This window comes from Anser anser, assembly GCF_964211835.1.
Source record: "Anser anser genome assembly, chromosome: 3".
In the NCBI taxonomy this organism is placed as follows: Eukaryota; Metazoa; Chordata; class Aves; order Anseriformes; family Anatidae; genus Anser; species Anser anser.
Genome location: NC_139722.1, coordinates 10762352 through 10787905, shown reverse-complemented (window position 1 = coordinate 10787905; position 25554 = coordinate 10762352). Strand labels below are relative to the sequence as shown.

The following is a 25554-nucleotide window of genomic DNA, read 5'->3' as shown; positions in this document are numbered from 1 at the left end:
ACTAACAGGCTAGAAAATTGAGAAACAAAGAAAACCAGAAACACCTTCCCCCATCCACCCTCTTCCAACTCCTCCCCAGAAGCGGCACAGGGGAACCAGGGTTGCAGTCAGAAGAAGCTATTTTAATCCTGTAACTTACCACAAGTAGAATCTTATCAGATGCTGTTATTGCACAAATTGGATCTCTTGTTCCCTGAAAGTATACAAGCAATAACACCACCAGTTTTAATACTGCAATAAGAATGTACCTCTAAAGAAGAGAAAAGTTATATTTAAGTATACGAGAAAGTTGCCAAATACACACACGAAAGAGGCTAATCATTGTACAGTAAATGGATTGTTTATGACATTAGTAACCTTGGGTATAGGAAACATAACAACAGTAATAGTAACAGCTTCCTTTCTTCTCCTGCCGCTCCACCAGGAAAAAAAATAGAAGAGAGATTTAACATAAAACACAAGAAGGCAACAATCCCTGACTTGAGACCCGTAATTAAGTTCAGCCATTTAATGATATGTGTGTGTGCGTGCTTTCATAAAGTGAAAAAGGCCAAAAATACTAGTACAGATTACAAGCATTAGAGTTTCAACAAGCTTACATTTTGTTGAAGTAAGGAGCTGCTTCTCAGCTTCTCACCAAGAAAACAGCAGGGGTCCATTAACTCTCCACAGTACAGAATAAACTTTTTCCTAAGTTCCATACAGTTTAGTGTACATTTCCAGCAGTGCATAATGATAAAATAACAACATACTAACCAGAAGGAAGAAAACTAACACTTATGTACAAAAGGTAGAAGTAAAAGAAAGTTGATGTAAAATGACTGCTGCTAATAATGAAAACCTATGCAAATGCATAAAGAAACTCTACCTACTAGTCTTTCAAGCTACCTGTGATACTATAATAAGATAGCTAAAAAACAATGCTCACTTCAACAGCTTTGCTGTAATCAAGTTGTCTATCTGCAGATCCTGAAGGTGTGTCATCAATATGATAAATCCTGTAGAAAGGAAAAACAAAAATGGTTTAGTGGGTGACATTAGTAGTAGGGTGATGGTTGGACCAGATGATCTTGAAGGGCTTTTCCAACCTTAATGATTTTGTAAAATATGGTGACAGGAGATAGTAGATTTATAGAAGGATGCAACAGCGTCTCTATGAAAGAAAATATTTTTCAAAAATCATAAAGTTGCAAGCCTGTGGAGGTGACAAATATTAATGCCACTAATGAGCGCATGGGAAGGAAAACCTTTGGAGGATGGATGAAGACAATTTTGACTTGTTTAGTCAGAGAACAACAGCCCATACAGAATTACAGGTCAAAGATATAGTCAGACAAGACTGTATTTAGAGAAGGACTAGCTGGATAAAATATGCCCTAATAGCCACTGATACACAAGCAGCAGTTAAAGTTATCAGAGTGAATATAGCTGCCTAGAAACTAAGGATACAGAGTAAGAAAATAAAATTTAAAAAAGCATTAGACATGCAGCTATCATGTTATCCAAGAGACTTGGATAACAACCACATATTTGTCACGAAAAACTATAGGCGTGCAAGTCAACGAATCTGAGTAGAAAAACAATAATGAGGAGTTCATATTTTAGGTATGGGATAGTCCACCTTTATCAAAAACATTATTTACATGAAAGAAAGAAAATGAAAAAGCTTGAAGACAAACCTTTCCCTGCCTTCTTTTCTGGTCCGTGCTACCTGGTTAATTTCCATTGCTGTGAGCTTCTTGGCCACACGATATTGCCAGACGTAGAACGCTTCTTTTGAAGCTGCTATCACATGTGTTTTGGTCATTGTGACAAACAACGGTCCTGTTAAAAAACCCAAATGGTTGTTAAATTAGAGCAGCAAGTATTGGACTAGATGCTAATTTATAAAATTTCTCCCAGACGGATGAAACCATATCTCCATAAGTTGAAGGACAAAAGTTCTCATTAATTGAAAAGAAATTTCACTGTTGCCTTGTTCAGATGAATGAAGAAATTATTTCGAGGCTCAGTTTTAAAATCAATACTTTTCTCCCTATTATTTCAACAACTTTCCCTCTCCTAAAGAAGAGGGTATAAAATACATAAATTTTCAGGTTAATGCTCAATTCAGGGATGTCTCAAGTGTTTAACAAGGTCTGTAAAACATGGAACTATTTTAAGTATTTGTAATTATTCATATACAAATAAAAGAAAGACCACAAAGATGACAATAGAGAAAATATTCTTTGATTAACACCACTTCAAAACAGTTAGCAAATTTCAACTTCGACAAGACCCAGAAATGCTATTTGTATCTTAGTTAATAGCTGGGCCAAAGAACAATTCTTCACCTGCGTAGCAGTAAATTAAATATTTACTAAAGCTTGCACCCAGTCTTACTTTATAGCATCCAAATATCACTGTGCAGGAAGGCAAGACATGTTCTTTATTTTATCCCTAAAACCATATATATAGGCACTCAAATCATTACATTATTCTTTATATATAATGTATACTAATATACATAACACTGTCTTGGCTGTATTATGGCTTTTTTTTTTCTTTCAGAATTTTGTTTTAACTTTCTCAAAACCAGCAAATGCATAGAAAATACATAGGGAAAAAAAATAAAAACACCTCAGAAACCTATTAAGTAAATCCCTCAACATCTCCAAATTCCACAAAAAAATCAGTATGCCACCACACGAACAGGCAAATTCAAGTCTGTAACACAGCCTGTCAGCTAAACATTTGTGTCACAGAGAACATGCTGTGAGCACAAAATTTCACTCTTTCACAATGAATCTCCTCCATTTTTCTGTATTTTAGCACAACACGGAACTCTGGAGGGAGCTATAAGCCTGCCGTAAGGTAGAACAGTCCTGTGACAGGCAGATGCGGAACGACTGGTTGAACAGATTTCATTTTTCTGAAACCAAGAGGATTATAACAAGCTACCTAACAGCTGTAGAATACTTTTTAGTATAAATGTAAATACTGGATGAGAAAGTTTAGTGACGATGCTTAACATGTGAGCACTAGCGTAGATAAAACAGTTGTTTACATTATATGCAATCGATGTACTTCATTTACCTTATAACACATTTCAATAATTAGTCTTGTACTCAACACCTGAAGGATACAGCCCCCTCAGATTCATTTATTAAATTCATAAGTTTTACGTATTTGCTGTGTTCTTCTATTACCCTGCAGCTGTACCTGCCGTAACAAAAACAACACCTTTATCTTTCAAAATAGGAGGGTTTTCTGATCTTTGCAGGAATAAGTTTTCCCTTTGTTCAAATCACGAAAATTTAGTACTAAACCTCATATGTGCACTCAGCTTAGTCAGCCCTTGAACATCATTGTCTTGAACCAAGACAATGTTAAGCCAAGCCCACATCTGAAGGCTATGGGCATTCCTCAGACACACCAGATGATTCCCCACTAGACCTACAGCTTACACAGAGCCTAAACTTACTTATTTGTGCATATCCCAGAGTACCCCCACCTTGGAAAAAAAAACGATATTCACATAAGCTATACTGTCATCCAGAAACAAGATGGAGACACACAAATGCTTCATCCAGGAGTCTGATGAGTGAAGCATTTTATGAACATGCCTAAGACTTAAACTGATGGTTGCTATCAAAATCCAGCTGCTTTCCCACCTCCCACTTCCCTACCACTTCTTTTACATCAGCTTTAGCAGTAACTTAGCCACAGAGTAAATTGGATCAGTTTGTTAATTGATTTGACTGCAAGCTAACCCAAAAACTAAATAAGATTAGTTTACATTGGATTAAAGAATCACAAATGCTGGAGCCAACATAAAAGAGAGGGCAGGAAAAAGAACCCAGCAAAGATGGTAAAGACCTTCCCCTTCTTCGCAACAGCAGGCCAAATTATGGTTGGGTTTAAGCTAAATGTGAACATTTCACCCAGCACACAGACACAACCATCAGGATCAGACCCATTCAAACACACATCTGGGAGAGAAGCATCTGTACGTGGGAAGTGACCATTTTGCAAAATTGCCTTCATAACAAAAGCAATTGCACAATGGTGGGATGCAGGGAATTTTTTTTTCTAGAATTGATTGAATGCTTTATACTGGACAATCACTGAACAGCCAAACACCAAACCAAAGAGACAACAACCCATGTAGAAATATCTGGGAGTAGGGAACTAGAGTACAAATTTCTCCCTTCCCACCTCAGAGCTTTAATCATTGGGCTACACTGCTCCTAAAATGCTTTCCATCTTGGCTGTGTAACAGCCTAGCTTCAGAAGGAAAGAATGCCCCAGTCACCCCACGTTTGGGTTGCTGCTGGGCAGGGAAGGAAGGAATAGCTCATGTCCTTTGTGGGAAGGGAAAGATGCTCATTTCAGTCTTTCCGTGGACTGAGAAAGATCTAGAATGCCTTTCTAGGCAGCTGATGTAACTACTTACTTTCCTAAATATTATTCCTAAGTATAGGAAAGTATTATCTTCTCTTTCAGTGGCCTCAATTTTAACAGCAGCTAACCTTTGTAAGTTAGGTATCAGTGCCCTTTAAAAAATTTGTGCTCTTACTCTTAAGCAGACAGAAAAGCAAGTACATTAAGTCAGAAGGAGGTAAAAGATCTGGAAACTTCTCTGCTCTGCATTTCTACTGCATAGCAACTTCCATGGTAAGCATGGACTTCAATTTTGTAGTTCTTTCCATTGATACTGGGCATTGCTAACTTCAGTATTAAGGTCTTAATTTTCAGATTTTGAAAATCTGTATGAAAAGCATTTAAACAGGTGTTATACTTCTCAGTGATCCAATACTGAAAAGGATTAACTACACTATGCCATTAAAACAATGGCAACGTGAAACAACTGCCCTCTAAGTTTTCTAGGGCCCTTATGATTCTCTTTGACACTCATTTCTCTTCACTGTTCCATCGTAACACTTACCCCCTGAAAGAAAGCAGCTTTATTTTCTTAGATATCCAAGAAAGAGTTAGAGAACACCTGCTTTCATGTCTAATCTTCTTTAAAAATAGTAGATGGAAAAGACTATCCGTGACTATATTACTTTACTGCATGAAAAAGAGGAGATACTTTTTACTATATGAAATAGGATATACAAACACAAGAGAGACAAGTAATCCCACCTAAATCTGATGGAAAGGAAGTGATCTGACAGAGAGACACAAGAGTAAACCATGTTTTCACACAAGCCTCTGTTACGGTTGCAAAATCCTGAGAAACTGGAACCAACTCAGTCCAAACCGTAACATCTACCTAATTTTAGAGCTTGATTCAAATGCCTCTAGAGCTCATGAAGAGAAGAAAATATCATGCAACAGCCCGGACAACTGAACTGCACACAGAACATCTCCTGAATTACCACAGTTTACAGAATGCTAAGAAATTCTAAAATTCTCCTGTAAAAATGATCAACTTTAAAATGACCAACTGTAAATGAAAGCAATTCAAGTGCTGTTTCACATGTAGTTCAGCCACACTTGTTAAAGTGGCTAGGAGGGAGGCAAGACAGAGGTGGCTGACACCCTATGCCTGTCAGTGTTCAGAAGACATTTGGACGATGCCCTCATTAAGATTGTTTAACTTCTGGTTAGCCCTGACGTGATCCAGCATTTGGACTCAATCTTTGAAGGTCCCTTCCAAGTGAACTATTCTATTCTATCGCAGCAAGGCCATGACTCCTTCAGCTCTCTGCCTTTAGTCTGCCCGTATGCTGAACAGGACGTTTTATTCATTTCACTGGGCACTAATACACGTGTGAAAGATAACACTTAACTGTCAATGCTCCTAAGCACGTGTAAGATGACATAATCCAGCATGAGTGACATCTTCTTAGCAGATACCATCTGTTACGTTTCCATTAAAAATACGTTATATAAGATGATGTTTAACCTTCTCTAATTTATGTTTAGTTACTCATGAAAGGACTTTGACAAAAAATCTGTAAGCCTGTAAAACAAGCACAAAAGGAAGTGTTGGTTAATTTTTGTACCTTTGTAGGATGGGATATTATACTAGACAATAAAAAAAGGATTAATTTATAGGCTAGCAAACACTAGCTATTCTAGAAGATGCTATTAACACAGCACAGCAAACAAAGGAAGAAAGATGCTTTGGACAAAATAAAGAGGAAAATGAGGTAGGGCTTTAAGGTGTAACCATCAATCAGTGTCTACAGAAAGAATAAAGACAAAGTGATAGCCTTCCACCAATAATGACCGATTAATCCTTTTAGCCACCATTAGCAAAGGTAAACATTAGAAAGGTAATGACATAATTAATAATTTAACAGAATGAAGGGAATAATCAGAGTTTTTGTTAGTCCTTCTTAAACTACTGGGTTTTGAGCCAAACAATGTAAGATTTGCATCTCCTGAGGACAAATCAAACATTACACACTGTCAGTTACTTTATCACTAGGAGATCACTTTTTGAAACAATTTAATAAGATATTATAAAAATTAACAATGCATACAAACTGTGTTTTAACACACATTCTCAGATGCATTATTCAAATGCTCTGTCAGCTACTTAACATCCCTTGATTAGCAATCTTTTTTTCCTCCACTATCAATTTCCTACCAGGTTGCAGCCCAAGAGTCCTGCAGGGTACTGAAGACTCAAAGAGAAGTAAAATCTTTATGCTCAGTAGAGCGTCAGGTGTTCGCTATTCCAACAAGAGGCAGTCTGGAAAAGCCAAATATACTTTCTGTTCAGTATGCAATAATCAACACGATCAAAAAATATAGTTTAGACTCACGGTAGTCAAAAGTGCTCACTTAAGAGTAAGCAGGAGCACACAAGTACCAAGTGGTCTGTTAAGGAACTTCCTACCACATGGGAAGGCATTTTTCACAAGCGTTTGTGAAAAATCAAATTAAGTGACAATATCAGCATTTTTAAACACATATGAAAGATGGTACTTATAATCTTTAAACAAGAGCTCAAAACAAGTTATCGAATTATTTTCTGAACTAAATGTGGAGATTTATTCCTTCGTTTAAAAAAAAAAGGGAAAATTGTTTTGGAAAGAAAAGAAACAAGACTTTCCAGACAGACAGTACGTTTTTCTCAAGTCAAAACCAGCCCTCCAATAATCTTGGGTAAGAGATACATTAATTTTGTTTTCATAGTGCTTACACCTTATAAACAACTATTCTCACCTGATAAAATAATTATAAGTAATGTAAAAGCTGATTTTCTTCATTTATCGACAAGATTATAATTTTCCCAGAAATTATGAACCAAGTGGAAAAAAAAAAAAAAACTTACAGAAAGTGAAGTTACAGCCTTCAAGGTTTTACAAGGTCTCCGCTCTATACTGTCCTCAGCAAGGCAAGCCAGCTGCTTAAGTTCAGCACCCCACCAAACTGGAACAATCATACCTTCTGCTACCAAGAAGCACTGTGACAAACAGCACAGCATATGCAGACCTTGACTGCATACAAATACCTATATAACGTAAGATCAGTTTGTGCAAGGAAAATATTTCAAGTTGTTCCATAAAGCTTTATCTTCAAATGTTACAATAAAGGAAAGCAACTATGATAAAACCAACGCAATGTGTTCTGAAAGTGTTTTTAACTTACACTTTGGCTTTTCGCTTTTACCTTCAATCCCTTCTCTAAGTTTGGTGGGCCAACTTTAAAGTCTTACAGGATGTATGTATTAAAAATAAAGCTGAATCTTTGGCTGTGTTTACTGTACGCAAATGAAAGACTTGCTTGTTACATCTGAACTACTGAAACTATAAAAATTCTTCAGGATTCCTCAAGAATGCAAATAGTACTAACCTCAAGTATTTATCCATCTGTAAGGACGAAGACTGTAATGCCTAGTATTTTCACAAATGAACTCACACTAGCAGAGAGCGTTGTCAGCCTGTGTACTAAATTGTCTGACACCAGAGGAAACAGTAGCAGATTATGGACAACTTAGTTAAGCTAAAGGAAAGAGAGAAGCTTCTTCCAGATTGTTTCATCTCCTCAGGACAATTCAAATGCAGTCGCAATAACTGTATCTCTTAATTAAATGTCATTTCTCTAACCGTTTTCAGCCACTGGAGAAGATTCTTTGGTAGAGATGGTTGTAGGAGACAGGTAGTAATGGGGGAAAACAAAGAAACTGCTACCTTCATTTTATTTATTGACATTATAAACAATCACAGATTGATTTAGAAAGCTCACATAAACAGAACACTAGAAAATGGAAAGTTTAAAAGCAGAGTTAGAGATGTACACACAAAGCTAATTTTAGCTGTTTGAGTGGGATCATCTCATCCAATTTTAGACATCTCTGACAGAGATGAGATGGTTGCCCTGGGCTTCTTTGTATCCAATGCAGAGGGAACAGGCCCCTTTCAGGAATGATTCATACAACTTATTTTAGATGACAGCTGTAAAATGCGTTAAAATGTGCCCTGTAAGTCCCTAATTCCTCCTCCCCTCACCCTAATCCCACCTATCAAGGAAGTCCAGGAGACTAGTAAGCAATACAGACATCTTATGGGGGGAAAGGGTCGGGGAGACACCACACAACAACCCATGCACATCACCACCACGTCAACTAACTTCGATTCTCGCTTATTTTTTTCCAGTCCACCCACTGTAAAATTTGTGTATTGAATTTCCTGAGCATTTTATTCCTGAAGATTTTGATGTACCACCACACTTGTAAAAGGTGGCAAGAGGGCATCAAATTGATGAGACTAAAATTATCTTCTCATTTAGTCTCATTTCAATTACGAGATTAAAAAATACCACGGCATTTCATACCCATTCCATAGGACAAGGAAGTCATTTATCAGAGCTGGATACTCTACATTTTAATTACAGTCTACAATATAGGACACGAATTTTGCAACATGTGTATTTGACTCAAGGCTGATTTCCTCCTGCTATTACTGAAAAACTGAACAGTGAGCTTTGCAAATTACTTACCAATATCAATATATTTTGGGTCCAAGGGCGTACCAATAGAATTGCAGAGAACCAGCACATACTGTAGGGAAATAAACATAAGCATTATTAACAGCACATCTTTCTGTAAGTTAGTAAGCTGTACAAGGCTGTCTGCGAAGGCATATCTCATAGCCCACATTTCACACCATCTAACACTGATCAGCAACACAAAACAGAAGGACTATGGCTGCAGAAAATATCCAGATGCTTACATGATGGTAACATGGTATTTGCCAATTAACGCTATAAACAAAGCCAAGCACAAAACAGGAAAACAACCAGCTGTTGGAAGCACAGGAGCAAGTCTATCAGACAAAATATGCTAGGTAGTATGTACCACCAGTGGGGTCCACAGACAATGTGCTGGTGACACAGCCAGCCTCACTCCCCTGCTCTGTGGAGCACACGCTGCCCTGACATTATTTACTAGTATGAGCGATACGCTAGCAGTTATTCAGCACCTCCACTCTTGCCTAGCTGTGTATGCAAAGGACAACCTGACAAACTGCAACAGGCCATCTCGCCAGCTCAGCAGTGAGGGCTCTTGTTCTACTCTTAGTAGAACTTGATGTTGAACCTCCAGAGGGCTGGATCATAGGGAGAACAGTGAGTATGGCTATCCCTCCACCCAAAGGTAACATAGGTGCTGAAAACTGACTGGTTTTGTTATCTTGTAATCTTGCTTTGGAAAGCTTTAAATCAGCACAGGTATCTCCGAATGGTCTGTTAAACTCAAGAGGATGAAACTACAAAAAGCGCTTAGACACCAACGCTCATTGGTTGCTTCGATGTGCCAATGCATGCATTTTTCCAGATGTAAATCAAGGGTTAAATAGCTTTATTATGATCACACAGGGAAATACAAACATTTTGAAAGAGAAATGTGAAAATTAAGTAGCAATTTCTACTGCAGACTCTAAATTCAAAAAACAGTTCTGCCAAAACTTGAATCACCTAAGAGCTGCCGCTCTGACTCTACAGGAAATGGAAGATAATTAGCTGTTCATTAGCTCCTCCGCTATCTGATCAATTCATGTAATTGTGGCAGCAGACTACTGCACCTGTACAGTTTACCCTTTAAACTGACAGATTAAAAGCCATCTATATCAGAGAATAGCAGACTTTATAGAATTTAGGGTTTTGTCTACTATATGAACTATATTCTTTCAGAGAAAGAGATCTGAACAGGGAATTTTCATTAAATCCTATTTTTTTCCTGATAACAAAACCAGAAACATCCCTCAAAAATACTTTTTATTTCTTTGTTAAGTTAAACTTTCAGCCAGCATTCTCAATTTTCCCTTTTCTGAAAAAAATACATTGAGGCTCCACCTCTGTAGGAGGCCACAACTGGCTTTTTAACTGCTTACTGCTTGCTTCTACTGCGTTAACATAAATTGAATAAAGAGTGAATGCTGGAGAAGAATTAATCTTTTATGCCTTTACTTATTTCTGAGACTCGAGGTCAGTAGATCAGAGACTACCAAGGAGTGATGGAGTGACAGAGACTGCATGATCTACACCAGGTGGCGTTAGGACCAAGCAGTTTGCACTGTCTGATTTGCTCAAAGCTGAATGCTCAAGCCTCACTGTGGCTATCAAAACTGAGTTCTCCGTAACTTACCAATACTCACTTCTTCTTGCAATGCTTTTAAACAGTTCCTGCCAAAATTGGTCTTTTTTGCCCCATCAGCTATTGCATAGTTTGCCCCTCTTGAAATGACAACCCTAATGACTGAAACCTATTGCAAAACACATCTGTTTTTCAGAAAGCAACTCTAATGAACTACTACCAAAAGGGTAAGTTCGTTTACTTCAGTTCCTAAAAGCTGATCCCCATAGCATTAAAAATTAGTCTGGAGCCATTTTAAAAGAATTTAAAGATGGTTATTATCATGTAATTTTCAGACGGTAAAATTAAATCTCTTATTTATTTTTAAGCAAGTTACACTAAATCCCACACTCTTTGCTTCATATTTTAGAAATGCAACCCAGAAAATCCCATTTCATTGCACTCAATTTCACCAAAAGGCTTTGTCCATGTGTACTGTATTTTCAGTCCATATCATAGCATGCCATTTATTACACAACTAAACAAAGCAGCACTGAAACACTTTTTACCGTGGCACCAATTGACTCCATCTCATGCTCCTCCTTTGTAAGCAATATGTAAGTGATATAGAAAATAATTCAGAAATGAACCCAGTAAGAAAATCTGTGACAGTTAATATTAATGTTACCTGAACATACATTAACCAAAGGATATGTCTATCCTATAATCTGCCACTAGAACTTTAAAAAAAAATATATTTTTAAAAAAAACAATTTGCTGTAACAAGCATTTATATCGCCTAAAAGTTGTCCCTTTCTTAATTTCATTTTTCCAGTTCCAACTGATTAAATACTTCTCAACATCCCAGTGTTTTCCTACTTTTAGTGAGGTTTTTTTTTGAACGTGTCTAAAGAAACAGCAATTTTGAAGGCTGCACTTTTCATTAAGTTACTAGTGGCTACAAGGAGGTAAAACAAAAAGGTAGTTAACAGGTTCTGCACATTTTTGCTATTATTTTGTTGCTTGCTGGGGTTCTTTGTTTTGAATATGGAACCTGTTCAATCGCCTTTCTGTCAAATGACAACTAGTGACACACACTGAGACTGATTCAGAATGTTACATACTATCTTATTCTAGCTGTAAAACACTGGCATGTGAAACAGGGAGTTTCAAGTGAAATTTAAAAGAAAGATTATACCTGAGGTTGATCTTCATCCGCTTTAGTTGCTAAAACACAGAAGTCTCCATAAGTCGTTATGGAAATCAGGCTCTTGACATATTTCACATATTTCTCATTGTTTTTTGTATCCCAGAAAACTACACAGTACTCTGGACGATCGGGTCGGGTATATGCATAAACCACCGTATTGGAGCAGTAACCCCACTGGCAAAGAGAGACAATTTTGATAAATCCTGCAAGAAATTCCACTAGTTCAATCATACATTGTTCACAGCTATGAAAGAAAGCGTTTATTTCATATACATGATCAGCATTTAATGTTCTTTACCTGTCATGTGATGACCTGATATTTAGAGTGTATGAATACAGTCCTGGTGATAAATTATTTGCATAATTTGGGAAAAGAGGCCTTCCTATCACACAAAATAATCTGTCCCAATCAGAATTGGAAGATCATTCTCAAAATGATAAGACTTCACTTTCCCTTGTTTCTTCCTTGTTCAGGACACACAGAAATACCCACTGTGATGAGGGCTTTGCCATGAAAATGTTTTCTCCGACAAGTGATTTGGAAACCCAACATTCATTTCCCAGGGGGAAGATGGTAAACACCTCAAATAGTGCAATTTCTGAAGCAGATCAAATAAGCAATTATATCAGAGCACTAAAATAACTCACATCATCTCTTCCATATTAACAACATGAGAAAAATCCTCCCCTCCCCCCTAGAAGAATAGAACTATTTATATTGCAAGAAGGAAAAAAAAAAGCAAAATGAAAAATAGAACATTCAAACACTATAAAAACTATGAAGATGTATTTTATTGCATTCAACTAAATTATAGAAATTAATAATAAAAAACCCTTCCAACATATAAGAAACAGTTCCTAAAACCGTTACCAATATAATCAAATAAGAACATAATGGTAGTAAAGTGTATTATTCATTTGAGAACGGCATGCATCTTTCACCATAAAAATATTTAACACTGAAGCTGAGTATATTACGAACAGATTACAGTTTATTTCCTACAGCAATCATTTGAACACAACTTTTTTCACTTTAATGTAATAATAAAAAAAAGCCAGCAGCTTACAAATGCAATTTCCAAAACTAAGGTTCCAAATTATTATTCATTTGAAAACCATGCTTGATCCAGAAATACACATGGTCTCACAGACACTGAGGAGTTTAAGGAAAAGCAGGATATGTCTTCCAGCTGTTACACATGTCCCAGAGCAAACATTAGGTAGCATTTCCTGCAAGACTAACTTCTACCTTCCAAAGCCTCTTCCAGCAAATTTGCAACAAACTATTTGCTTCCTGGGTTGCTTTCTGGCAGATTTGTTCTTAAAACTCACTGACCAGTCATGTTCCACCACCACGTGGAACAATACATTTCAATACAGGTGCACTACGTTCCTCACATTATACTCTTTCTTTAATCACAGTGGTTATGCACTGATGATTAAAGAACATATCCTGTGCTGGGACAAAAAGAAATATACAATACTGTATACAGGACAGTAATCACTAGGATAACTCCTAGGACTATTCTACTTACAGTTCAGAAAAACACCAATACCCATATGGTAGACAGATAAAAATATTCTTTAGAATTAGCTGAATACAGACTTGCAAGTCTATTGGGAATTTAAATATAAATAGAAAATACACCTATCAGGTTGCACACATCTCAGCTGTTCCAGTTTCTACACATCCCTCCTGGTTCAAACTATCAATTCACCACCACAAAATGACAGTAAATGCGCAAACAATTCCTATTGTGTCACTTACTTCAATCAGTTTAACCAAAGAGCAATGAAAATACTGGAGCCCTTTCTGTAGCCTTACCTACAGGACAGCCTTAACCACTGCCAAATTCAGAATCATGCCCAATTCTTTTAATACTAACAGAGCACACATTTCCTTACTATGAGAACAGAACCACAAATTCATCATAAAAACAATTGGTAAGTCATTGCGTCACCAAAAAAGCCACACACATTTCACTAAAACTTCACTAGTGTTGATAAAATAGAAATCATAAACTAAGCTGATTTATACGCTAGGCTTTAAAAAACTGCAGCAATGATATGACCTGGTCAAAAACTCCATTGAAATTTTAGTTAAAAGCTGATCTGAATAAATCCAAAATCTGGAAGAAGTTATTGGTCACAGACAGAGGAAAGAGCACACAAGCATTGTCCCCACATTAACTTACGGTGTAATCTTAATCCAAAACACTAACAAGTAGCCAAATACGAGATTATTAGTTTTATTTTTCAGATCTTTCATTTAAAGGTGCTCTATTTTGCATAAATAACAAAAAATAAAAAGAAAGACCAACTCCACAGTGACTATGGCACCTACCCAATACATAGGAAATGTTTCCAATATGCTTCAGTAAATATTTACCCAACCATGCTAACACCATGGAACAACTCCAATAGGAAAGAGTGAAAGAGAACTGTGACACAACCACTATACTTTTGTTCCTTGAACCTTGGTCTTCTCAAAGGAAGGCTGTTTAGTGGAAGGAATAAAACTTCATATTGTCCTTTGAGTGCCCTCCTTAACACTAACTAGCCCTAGGCCTCTACCCAGGCTCTGTCTTTGGAAAGTTAGTCAAAGCAATTCACAACAGAGCTCAGGAATGGGATCAGCACACATGATAAGGTTCCAATGCTTCGGTTTATCCACTTACCTCTTTTCACGTAACTGTGTAAATGTGCCCACAGAAACCCATTTCATAGCAAAAAAGAGTCCATCATACAATAACCTGGGTCTCCGCGTTACAGTTATTACAGGACAGGAAAACTATTTCCTGCCCAATGAGAAAAAAATTGCCAGTAAAAAGACTAGGGTATTTTGCATTCACCTTCCATGAATAACTTCTGCATCATATCTGATTAGCTTAGAAATCTATTTATCACCTAACTATCCCTTTATCCTCTACTTAGGCAGCATCTTCTTTTGCTTTCAAATTTACTGGTCAGATTGGATACTGGCAACTCATAACGTGAAACAAAATACAGTTTGCACATTCATAACTGCAGAAGAATTTTTTTTTTCCAAAAAAGATGCTTTTCGAACCCATTCAAAAAGAGAATAAATAATTGTATTAATAAGTTTCCTATTAAGTGCAACATAACCACTTACCTTGTAATCTGGCCGAATGTTTGCAAAATATATGTAAGAATCAACAGCTAGTGCAATTTTCAGTCCACTTCCCTCCCACGACAAGGCTGACATCTGCTTGCCAGGAACTTTCAGTGTGCGCAAATGCTTGTAGGAAAAAAAAAAATAATAAAAAGATACTGAACATATCCTAGGAAAACTGCTCAAATCACATAACAGTTTTGCCGGTTCATGAAATACAAACTTGTAAATCTTCTTTGTGGTACCTCATAATGAATCCCAAATTACCATATGCATGCAAACAAGGGCAGGGTATTTAATATGCATAAGCATTCATTTGTCTTTATTATTCTTTTTTTTTTTTTTGTCAGAAAGAAAACATTTAATTTACACACCCATTGAGTCATAGTTCAAACAGAAAAATAAACAATACAGAATGACAGCATAAACATTTTTCCTTTGGTTGGTCATCTAAACCACCTTTATTATTTCACTTACTATTAAACACAACAGTACTGATACCTGACATGCCTCAGAAGTTTCACTGTCAATGGCAGTAAGTGTATAAATTATATTAAGTCAGTTGACGTACAACACCTTTAACTACAGCTGACAGTTTAAACAAATAGAAATATATACCTAATCTATGTCAAGAGTATACATTGAAGCAGCTGCATACGTACGCAATTTGCAGTAAGGCAATGGGCATTTTCTTTGTCTCTATATCTCCTGCCCTTCAAAAGGCTACAAAAAGTAGTTAGATGTCCATTTATAATTTAACGGCAAAGAAATATACTTCCCTTTTTTTAATATATCTTTATTTTGTTAGAGTATCTGAATTTGAACGAATGAATTGAAAGAAATTAATGTTTTTAAACACTAAAACCCTAGCCCCAAAACGACTTGTTTGTGGGAAGCTTTTTGGTTGCTACTTCTTAACTCCTTTCACAACACAGCTCACTGCTCTATCCCTACCGTAGTTACCCTCATGGCTGACCAGGTATTTCCTCTGTGCAAGGGACAAAACTTCTTCACGCTGACACTTAACACTAACTTAGTGATTCCCAGATGTAGTACTAGAAGGGCAAGTGAAAGTAACGAAATTACATTCTGAAACAAGAATAGCATTATAGTAAAATTGTCTCTCAACTGTTGAACCTTTAACACCTTATACCCCCAAAAAAAACCACATAGAAATACAAAAGCTTTCAGAGAACAAGATCCCCAACATGACAAAGATCAGAAACAGTTTACTTTTTGTAAGATTTCTAAGCTCTTCGTGATACCAGATGCCATTTTCTCAGTTTTACTGATTCTACTGAGGGGAGCATTCACAGCTTTATCGTAAGCTATTAATCTAGAGATGCTCAGGTCTCTTACACAGCCAGTGGAGAAAGACGAGCGCTTCCAGGTTTGATACACACACGTTAAGTTAGCATCATAACTGCTGCCTAAACGTTCCAAGTTATTAACTGTAGTCTGAATTCAGATACCTACGTCAGGTGTTCAAAGTTCAATACTATATATATATCCTACAATTTAGTGTTATGTGAGATGCTCTAGGATCTTCCATCTGGCCAGCAACTTGCTGTTCTAAAAGGGGACCCAATCCTCTTTCCTATTTCCAGATCCAAGTGGATGTCATAGACTCTTAAGAGCAAGTTAAAAGCACTAAACATTCTGGCATCCAAGTACCACCAGTAATGAACACATAGACAAAACATGCTAAAACAAAGAACATATTAGGCTGTATAAACATATTTAATACTTTTACCTCACCAAATGGAGTGTAGAACTGCACAATGTTTACATCTTTATCTTGAGAAGTTGCTTTTAGGGAGCCAGCCACTGCCAACACACTTCCACAGTGGTTCCACTGAATACACACTACATTCATACCAGTGTCGATCAAGATAGGATCTAGTTTTTAAAGAAATAAACATCAAAAATCTAAGCATAAGTAGACATTTTGGGTCAAGAACAGCTCAGTAATTAGCATCCCACATTTTGTACCTACTCTGGTCATTCTCGTCTCTCATTATCTGGCATCTTCCATTATCATAACAGACAGCAAGACAAGGACAGTCTGGTTCGACGTAGCCTTCTGTGCCATGGTACCAATGTATTCCAGCAATATGGAATGCTCCAGTTAAGTTTGCCAAACAACTCAGTTTCATTTTCACCTAGGCAACAATGGTTAATTATTGGACACGCTATTTAGAGGAACAATTTATAGATATACTGACACCCTGCAAAAGACCAGTCATATGGGCAAAACTGTTCTGCTGCACCAAGAAAAGTTTTGACTTTATTAAAAATTTAATAGTTTGAAGGAGTTCCTTATTCAAGGCTGGATGAGACACACTAGAGCACATTTTAATTACAAAGAAGAACTTCTGGCATTTTCACTCTTTGAAAAGTAACTTAAAAAGTAAACATGCACATGCACAAAAGCCACACACAACCACCACTGGAACTCTGTAAAAAAAATAAAAATGATTTCAAACCACTGCCGGCCACAAGTTTTATTTATTTATTTATTTTTAATAAACCTTCTGTAACTTTTTTCTAGGCAAAAGTCTCATGATATTCTAATTTGTGTATTATTATATCAATTATTTTTAAATACTATTTAAAGTAAGCTTACTCTTGTAACAATTATAATTAGTGTGCATCTTTCACAGAATGCCCTGAACAGATAAGAATGCATGTAGATCACTTTGAAGGGGGCTGCCAGGTATCTTGAGGGAAGAAGGGAGGGAAAAAGGACAAGTGCAAATATTGTTGAGAAAAGGAAGCATTGGGAGGACAACAACTTATTTGAAGAATCTCAGTAATTTTCAGCACGTGTTACAAACATCATAATACACGCAGCAGGAAGAAACAAGGAAACAAGAGGGGATTAAAGAAAAGAGCATAAGAAGAGTAACAGTTTCCCATGGAAGAAAAGAAAAAGAAGAAAATTCACCATAATAGCATCTGAAAAGCAAACAACATGGTTCCAAATACGTTGCTCTTCCCAAAGTGAAAGTTTTACTTCTGCTTAGTGTTTTATCATAGTTATTCCAATATTCTAAATAAGTAGATTAAAAAAATAAGTAAACAACCATTGTAGGAATGTAGCAATATTGTAGTAATTACCACCATTTTTACCACTTATTACCAGGTTTCCTGTGAAGCATGCAACATTCCTTATGTAATAAATGACAGGATCAGTAGGAAAATAAACTACATCTTTATACTAAAAGTACACTAGTACTTTTAACACAAGCTTAATTTAATTTAGCTCCTATCACCATACATATTTTTACATTTTCACTAACTATTGGAAAGCAAAAAGGCATTTGCTGCCATGATAACCTTTTAGCTACCTAGAACAAAATATTTATGATGTACTCAATTTTTTTTATATTTTCATTAGAAATGAAGTGCTGCTGCAGAGAGTTTGAATGTAAATGCTGTACAAAGAGCCTTGCCCCGTTTTGAAATCCACCAACTAAATGCACATGAAATAAATTAAGAGGAAGTAAGTTTTTATGTATGTTAAAGTTAATGCCTTTATTATACCAACCATAAACTTACAATAAAGTTTCCCTGACTGTCATAAATGTGAATTTCTCCATTTGACATTCCAAAGAGTAAAATTTTGCTGTCAGAGGACCAGGTCACATGGCACAGGTGTGTACCTTTCAAGTCTTTCCCCCAGATGCGATTGCCTGTAACAGAACATTTATTGTCCTTAATAATCACACCACAAAACTAAAAATAAGATGCACGTTAGCAATATAGAAACTGAAACTGCTCAAGTTCAAAGCAACAACTATTAAAGTAACTATTAATTGTACTTATATTGATAAACAGAGCTACTACATACATGATACTTAAAAATGGAAGCTATATAAACACCACAACAATTAGCAGAGCTTAAGTTTTACCATCCACAGATCCAACAATCACAGCTCCATCTTCATATACAATACAAATCTTCTGTCCGTCAGCATTCCAGCTCATACTTCGAACAACAGATTTATTTCTATTGTTAATCATCTCTTCATACCAAGCACCTATTAGTAATGAATGAAAAACTGAGTTATACTCCTATTTTGAGAACCCTCTAGTGGATTCAAGAGACATGCTAATCATTGAATTCAAAGAGGGAATTCAAAGAGTAAAAAAGATATGCAAATTGGATGGTAACATTTCTTAGTAATATCAATTCCAGAAGTTGTTAAAAACAAAACAGTACAGAAACACAAGAAGTTTATAAGAATTACCAACAAATTAAACTAGGTATTCAGTAAAATGGAAAAATATGTCAAGTGTCTGCTTATAAAAACAAAGATGGGATAACGAGTTATATACGACTTTGCAATATAATATGCAATGAAAAGCTATAGGAACAATCTCTTTTGGAAAGGAATTTAAAAAAAGTTGTTCCACCCATTCTGTAAAACTCCACCAAGACTATACTACAGTGTGAAATCCAGTGTTCAAGTGTGAGTTACTTATTCCCAAAAAGACACAGACAAACAAGAAATCAGAGAGGGGAGCCAAAGCTTGAGAGGGACCCTACAGGAAGAGATCTATGCTTACATAATTTCAGAAAACATACTAAAAAACATACAGAAGAAACCACTGTCTTTGATAAGAATTTATACTAAGTAATATACAGGTTGTTCTCCAAAACTAAAAGAGATTATTTATGTGCTTCTTTTTCTTGTTCAATATGCTATTTTTCTCCAACAAAATAAAGTAACAGATTTAAAATAAGATATTTGTAGCAGTTTACCAAGCACATGGCTAAGAAGCATTATCTTTTCCTGAGGTACCTCTGGAGGACAAATGCCTTTCATAAGCAACACTATGAAAAATTTACATGACAGTTACAATAAAAACTTGGAAAATGTTTTAAATCTATTTCAAGTTTTACAATCTGCAAAATAAGAAGTCTGAAAAAGAACCATTAAAATTGCTAAACGATTTCCCACAATGTAGAATATTATCCAGTCTCAAAGTCGTTCTGTAGAGTACCTTTATACATCATCCACACGATGATGAGCCCATTTTGATCACTGGTTGTTAGTTTGTGATACTGTTCGTTCCATGTCACCACTTGCACAGAACCTAGAAAATTATACAAAGTTTGTGTTTATGCCATTTAAATACATTAAGGAAAACCAACACATACAACTTTATCACTCTGGAGTTTACAGAAATTTGCACTGCCAAGATTGATTTAGTTTTAGGCATTCTTACTATACCACTCCTTTCCTCTTCCAAAATTCTGCTAATTGGATCCTTCTGGTCCTTTATTCACCCACTTGAGCAACATCCTTTCTAAATTCTACCCAGAATATTGTTTCAGTAAGCAAAACCCAAATTATAGCCTTGCAGTTTGACTTAAGAGATTTTTTTCCTCCTCTTCGTAAAAATAATTTGATCCTCAGTAGAGCTGCAGTTTGAAAACAAAATCTCCCTCCTGATTACCAAAAAGAACACTCTATACATAGCTCCTTCAGATCAAGTTTCATGTGGGATCCTCCTCATGAACATTTAACTTGACTTAAAACATCTTCAAACGGTTTTTTAACAACCATTTTATTTCATCAGTTCAACACTGGATATGAACTTGGACACTTCCAGCATCACACACTTCCACTTCTTCACCAGTGGTTATGCGTTTCCTCTGTATCCTTTTCATTTCTCCAGATTTCAGTCACAAGCTTTACCAACAGACACAATCAAAGATACCCTGAAAGTCAGAGATTTTTGAGGGGAACTGTAACCTATTTCACAATCAAAGGCATCCATTCAAAATATCCACTAAATCAGTTCCTCAAAATTAATTTCTTCTATCATGTTTAACCAGGCCCTTAAAATAATCCATTGCCAGGTTTCAACTGCAAATCATCATAAAAGACCGTTCCTTCTAATTTTCTAAGGATTTCAGCATTCTCTTCCTATCTCCTTTTCTGTGGATGATGAGCATTTAACATGGAAGAGTTTGATTTCTCTCTAACTTCTCTGCATTCAATGTTTACTTCCAAATACTTTATCCTTTAGTCTGTTTACTAACCTGTGTAAACTCTGTATATCATGCTGCACTCTACATACATACATATAATATAATTTGTCAATAAGAAGAGAAAATTAAGATATTTTTAAAATAGAGATAATGAGTCACTGAACTGACTTCTTCAGAAGAAAATGGAAAGCTGCCATAACATATAAGCAAATCTCAGACATTATCAAAAAATAATTTATAAAAATAAAAGTCCCTCTGTGATAGAACACACACAATAGCATCATCCACTTCAGTATCAATCAGTACTACTTTTTCAGAATAATAAATGTGGCCCAAGTAATTTAGAAAAAGTCAAACCTGAAGCAATAATAAACACAGATTAGGCTGTAAGGTCAAAGTTTACAAACCTAACCATGGAAAACACATAAGCAAACCAGAAGTTGTTGTAGGCAGCACCCAGCTTGGTTTCTGCAGCATGCGTTCTGCATCATGCATACCATACCAGCCAGAAGAATTGGGGTGAGGCTACATCAGTCGGATTCTCAACCCCGTAATTCATTCACAAATCATGAAAGGTTAACTATACAGGTCTTTCATCAGGTAACTTAGTAAAAGTAGATATTCAACCTGTTACATACCTGATTTTAATGCTGATATTCTTTTAGTTTTTTAATTAAAAGTTAGAGAAAAAATTACTCTACCAACTTCCCAAAATTCTGTATTTTTCATTCTAATCAAAATACATTAAATGCTCAAGGAGACTTACCGCTGTGACCTTCAAGAGTTTGATTCATAGAAAGATTACTAGGAGCTGCAAGTCCCTTTATTTTTGCTTCATCTAAAAATAACAAAAATAGTTATAAAATAAATCCAATAAAGCATATCTAGTACTGTCTGTAATGACAGTTCAGCTCCAATCACTGTTTTTAATCAATAAAATAATTTCCCTAAAAGTAGTCAGAAGTGTATTTGTAGGATGGATTTTCCCACCCCTCAGTTCAATGTCTTTGCTACTCACATCTGTCATCCAAACTCAGACAGTCATTACATCTGAGCAATTTTTTCAGAAACAAACAAACAAAAAGAAAACCTACAGCTATCGCACCTTGTTTACTTTCAGAAAGAGTTTTAAAAGAACTAGAAAATTTATTGGAGTTCACTTTTCTCAGAGCATACTCATCCTATTTCAAAGAAATATACAACTTTTTCCTTATATTAATGGTAGAGAACATTAAAAATAAATAAATCAAGAACTAGTGAAATGAGTTTGAAAATAAACAGGAAGCCCATGTAGCAATAACAAAAATGAAGCGTATGCCCTGAAAGAAGCAGAAGCACTGAAGAGTTCAGTAGATAGAAAAGCTAGATAAATAGTAGATATAAAAGATAGATACATGGCAGGCACATCGTGTTAGGCAAGCTAGAAGAAAACAATATTCAAAAGAAAGCGGCAACATCTTTGACACTTATACAAATACGTAAACATCTGTATACAGACTTAAAATGTATGCCATGCTGTGAAGTTAAAGAATCGGAAGTTGTGTTTTCAGAATACTGAAGCGTGGTGGATTTTACTCTTAAGAAAAAATAAAAAAAAAAAACTCGATTACCTGTCTGTGTTTCTAACTTTAAAACTTTCAGTAATCCATCCTCTCCGCCACAGGCTATGAAACCTTCATCCTTATTCCAGGAAATACATCTTAACTGAACGTTACCAGGAATTGCAATCTGAAAAACAAGTATTTTGTGTCTGCATGTTGCTAAGAACCAACTTTTATTTTAAACTCCCCCAAGAACACCTCAACACAAACACCTACGACGGCGCAGCAGATAACCACGGACAGATTAGCACCCCCAGAACGAGACAGAAGCCAATCAGACTTATAACCCGGCCCCCCGCCGCCCCGGCAGCACCTTTTTGCACAGGTAGATGAACATCGTGAGGGGGGGGAGCGGCGGACGAGGGGCTCCGACCGGCGGCGGGCCCGGGGCCTGCCCGCACCGAGCGCCGCCGTCGCCCTGGCAACCGCCGCCGGAAGCGCGCTGCGGGAGAGATGGGCGCTACTTCCGGGAGGGCGGCCCGCCCCTGACATGGCGGGGGGGGGGAAGGGGACGGGAGAAGGGGGAGCGGTGTTGCGGTGCTTCGCCTCTGGTAGGAGGCGGCAGTCAGTTGGTAAAAGCCGTGCTGCTTTTATATAAAGGAAAATAAAAGTGTTTGTGAAGTGCTTGTGTGTTGTATCTTAGTGTCATTTCATAGAATCACAGAATGGTTCGGGTTGTGAGGGAGCTTAGAGCCCATCTAACTCCAACCGCTGCCATGGGCAGGGACACCTCCTACTAGACCAGATAACTCAAAGCCCCATCCAACCTGGCCTTGAACACCTTCAGGGATGGGGCATCCACAGCTCCTCTGGGCAACCTGTGCCAGTGCCTCACCACCCTCATAATAAATAATTTCTTCCTTATATCTAATCTAAACCCACCCTATTCTAGTTTAAAACCATTATTTTTAAAGCCGTCGTTTTATTTTAAAAGTTTAAAGCCATAATTCACAGCCGTACATGCTGAGGATTACCCCAACCCCAGAATTAGCCCAAGCTTCACTGGTGGTTGAAGTAAACGATGGCTGGCAGCACACGTTGCATGACATTTTGCTCCCTCACGGGCACTGCCATGCACCCACAACTTAATATACCACTTAATTTAATGTAATGGGCAGTTCCACAGGCAGTTCCACCTGTGCTCAGTGGGTTAGAGGGGGTAAAGGAGCCCTTTGGAGAGAGGAGATGGTCGCTTTGGGTGCTGGGCCCACGCACAGCACGGAGCAGTGCAGAGGGTGTGGGATCAGGCCCACGCCTGTGCTGCTCCAGGGCTGCAGGAGAAGCCTGGCTGTGCAGCACTGTGGCCAGAAGGCAAGTTAGATGGGACCCATCTGCGAAATGAATCATTTTCATGCTGAAGCTGTCTTGTGATTGCCAGAAAAGGTGAGCCCAGGCAACCCCTACCACGTCTTCTGCATCCCGCTTGAAACACTCGCCAGCTTCATGCAGTACAAGTGTCACGTCTCCAGGGTATCACCCTCAGTTTCACAGTGGCTTCACATTGCAGTTATCCACAATGCAAACACTGAAATAAGCACTTTGTTCTATGTCATCCATAAAGGAGGATCTTGATGAAGCCAGGTTCACACATGTGCGTCTCATCAAGTTTGCTGCCATACCCATCGTCTGAGAGGCTATCTGAAAATGTAAAGAAATAGAACCATCCATTGGGTATTGTCAAATCATTTTATTGAAGGTACATTTTTACATGCTTATATACCTTCAAGCACTGAGCATCCAATTTTTTAACTAGTGCCAATTTAGAAGCACATAAGTAATAGAACTATAAAACAATGCAGGCTGATCTCCTAAAAGTATCTTAGAGCTGAACAAGATGGCTGGAGTTAAGTTCGAAAATGTTTTAAGCAGAATAAAAATGATTTTAAAATATCATCCAAAAGATGTTTAGTTCTTGTTTGTAACAGTTCTTTGCATTAGTCAAGTTCTATTGCCTCAATAAGTGAAACAGTATAATTACTCTTCCATAAAATGAGTACATCTATATTTAAAATAAAAAAGTATTACAAATTCACTCAATAGGACGTGCTCTTATATGTTCTTTAAAAACAAAAATGCTTGTATCACCTTGGAATTTTGTCTGGTGCTCACAAAGTAAGACAATATACTTGCTCAGAGGAACTGAATGTTAAATACTATCATCTGCAAGGTAGAATGGCATTATGAATAATAGCACATGAAACAAAGCCTGTCCAGCTCTTGCAAGGCAGCTCTGACCCCCAGGACAATTTTCCACAATCATGTAAAATTATACATCTCATTTGACAACCAGCCCTAGTGTAAATGGGACTAATGTAATACACTCCTAGTTGCCAAGAAGTGGAAAAGTCTTGCATTAGATTTATAACTTGTTTATTCTTACCAATTACGGAGGCCAAGGCATACTTCTGGTCCCATAAATCCTTATATAATACCCATGTTCAAGCCGAGGACATGAAAATAAGCAAAGCAAAGTGCTGGATATAAAACTCTACGAGTTACAGAAAAAATATGCACGTACAGCTCTTTGAGGAAGCATCTACAGCACAGCTAGTTTGTCCCATGCTAACTGTAATTGAACAGCAACAAAGTAATATCAGTGAAGACACATCACAAAATAGGCATTAACCAGCAGAACCTCCATGTCAGCAGCATTCATCCCTAATTGTATGTGCTCTCTAAGTGAACTCCTGCCTGATTTTCCGTGAAATAGTTTGTATGTACAACGTGCAGGGTATGACACGAGCACAAATGTTGTTGTATGTCCTTGGCGTACCATCTACTAATTTAATATTTCATGTGATTTATTTTGTATGATTACATACAAAATTGTGATTGTGATTTATTTGCAGGATTACACACGCAAGTGTGCTAAATAAGTGGATTTTCTTTAACAGTGAAATTTGTAAATTGTCAGCTTCTGCAAGCCCAACTGGCACCAGTAGTCCCAGGAAAGTTTGTGGAATGACAAGAGGAATGACTGATTGCTAATGTAAGTAAATCTTGCAGGATAAAAACCTTAAACTGCAGCATGTATGTCATTCTTCCAAGTGTAGAACAACTTTGAAATAACTATTAACCCTCTTATCATCATTA

The 25554-nt window shown here is 36.9% G+C and overlaps 1 protein-coding gene across 2 annotated transcripts in view; it reads right to left on the bottom strand.

Annotated features, from left to right (window-relative positions):
• WDR35 (WD repeat domain 35) overlaps positions 1 to 22968 on the bottom strand; it is a 41884-nt gene extending 18916 nt beyond the window's left edge. The window contains exons 1-14 of one of the 2 annotated variants that reach the window (XM_083831255.1): positions 22678 to 22968; positions 22471 to 22588; positions 21627 to 21698; positions 19867 to 19959; positions 18771 to 18899; positions 18418 to 18551; positions 16853 to 17018; positions 16610 to 16755; positions 14857 to 14982; positions 11712 to 11897; positions 8941 to 9001; positions 1680 to 1824; positions 929 to 998; positions 140 to 193 (exon numbers count right to left, since the gene is read on the bottom strand). In XM_083831255.1, coding sequence (XP_083687381.1) covers positions 140 to 193; positions 929 to 998; positions 1680 to 1824; positions 8941 to 9001; positions 11712 to 11897; positions 14857 to 14982; positions 16610 to 16755; positions 16853 to 17018; positions 18418 to 18551; positions 18771 to 18899; positions 19867 to 19959; positions 21627 to 21698; positions 22471 to 22588; positions 22678 to 22953 — 1776 coding nt within the window. In that variant the 5' untranslated portion in view covers positions 22954 to 22968. The remainder of the gene's footprint in view (positions 1 to 139; positions 194 to 928; positions 999 to 1679; positions 1825 to 8940; positions 9002 to 11711; positions 11898 to 14856; positions 14983 to 16609; positions 16756 to 16852; positions 17019 to 18417; positions 18552 to 18770; positions 18900 to 19866; positions 19960 to 21626; positions 21699 to 22470; positions 22589 to 22677) is intronic. The other variant, XM_083831256.1, reaches the window with a different exon arrangement.
• Positions 22969 to 25554: the final 2586 nt, after the last annotated feature.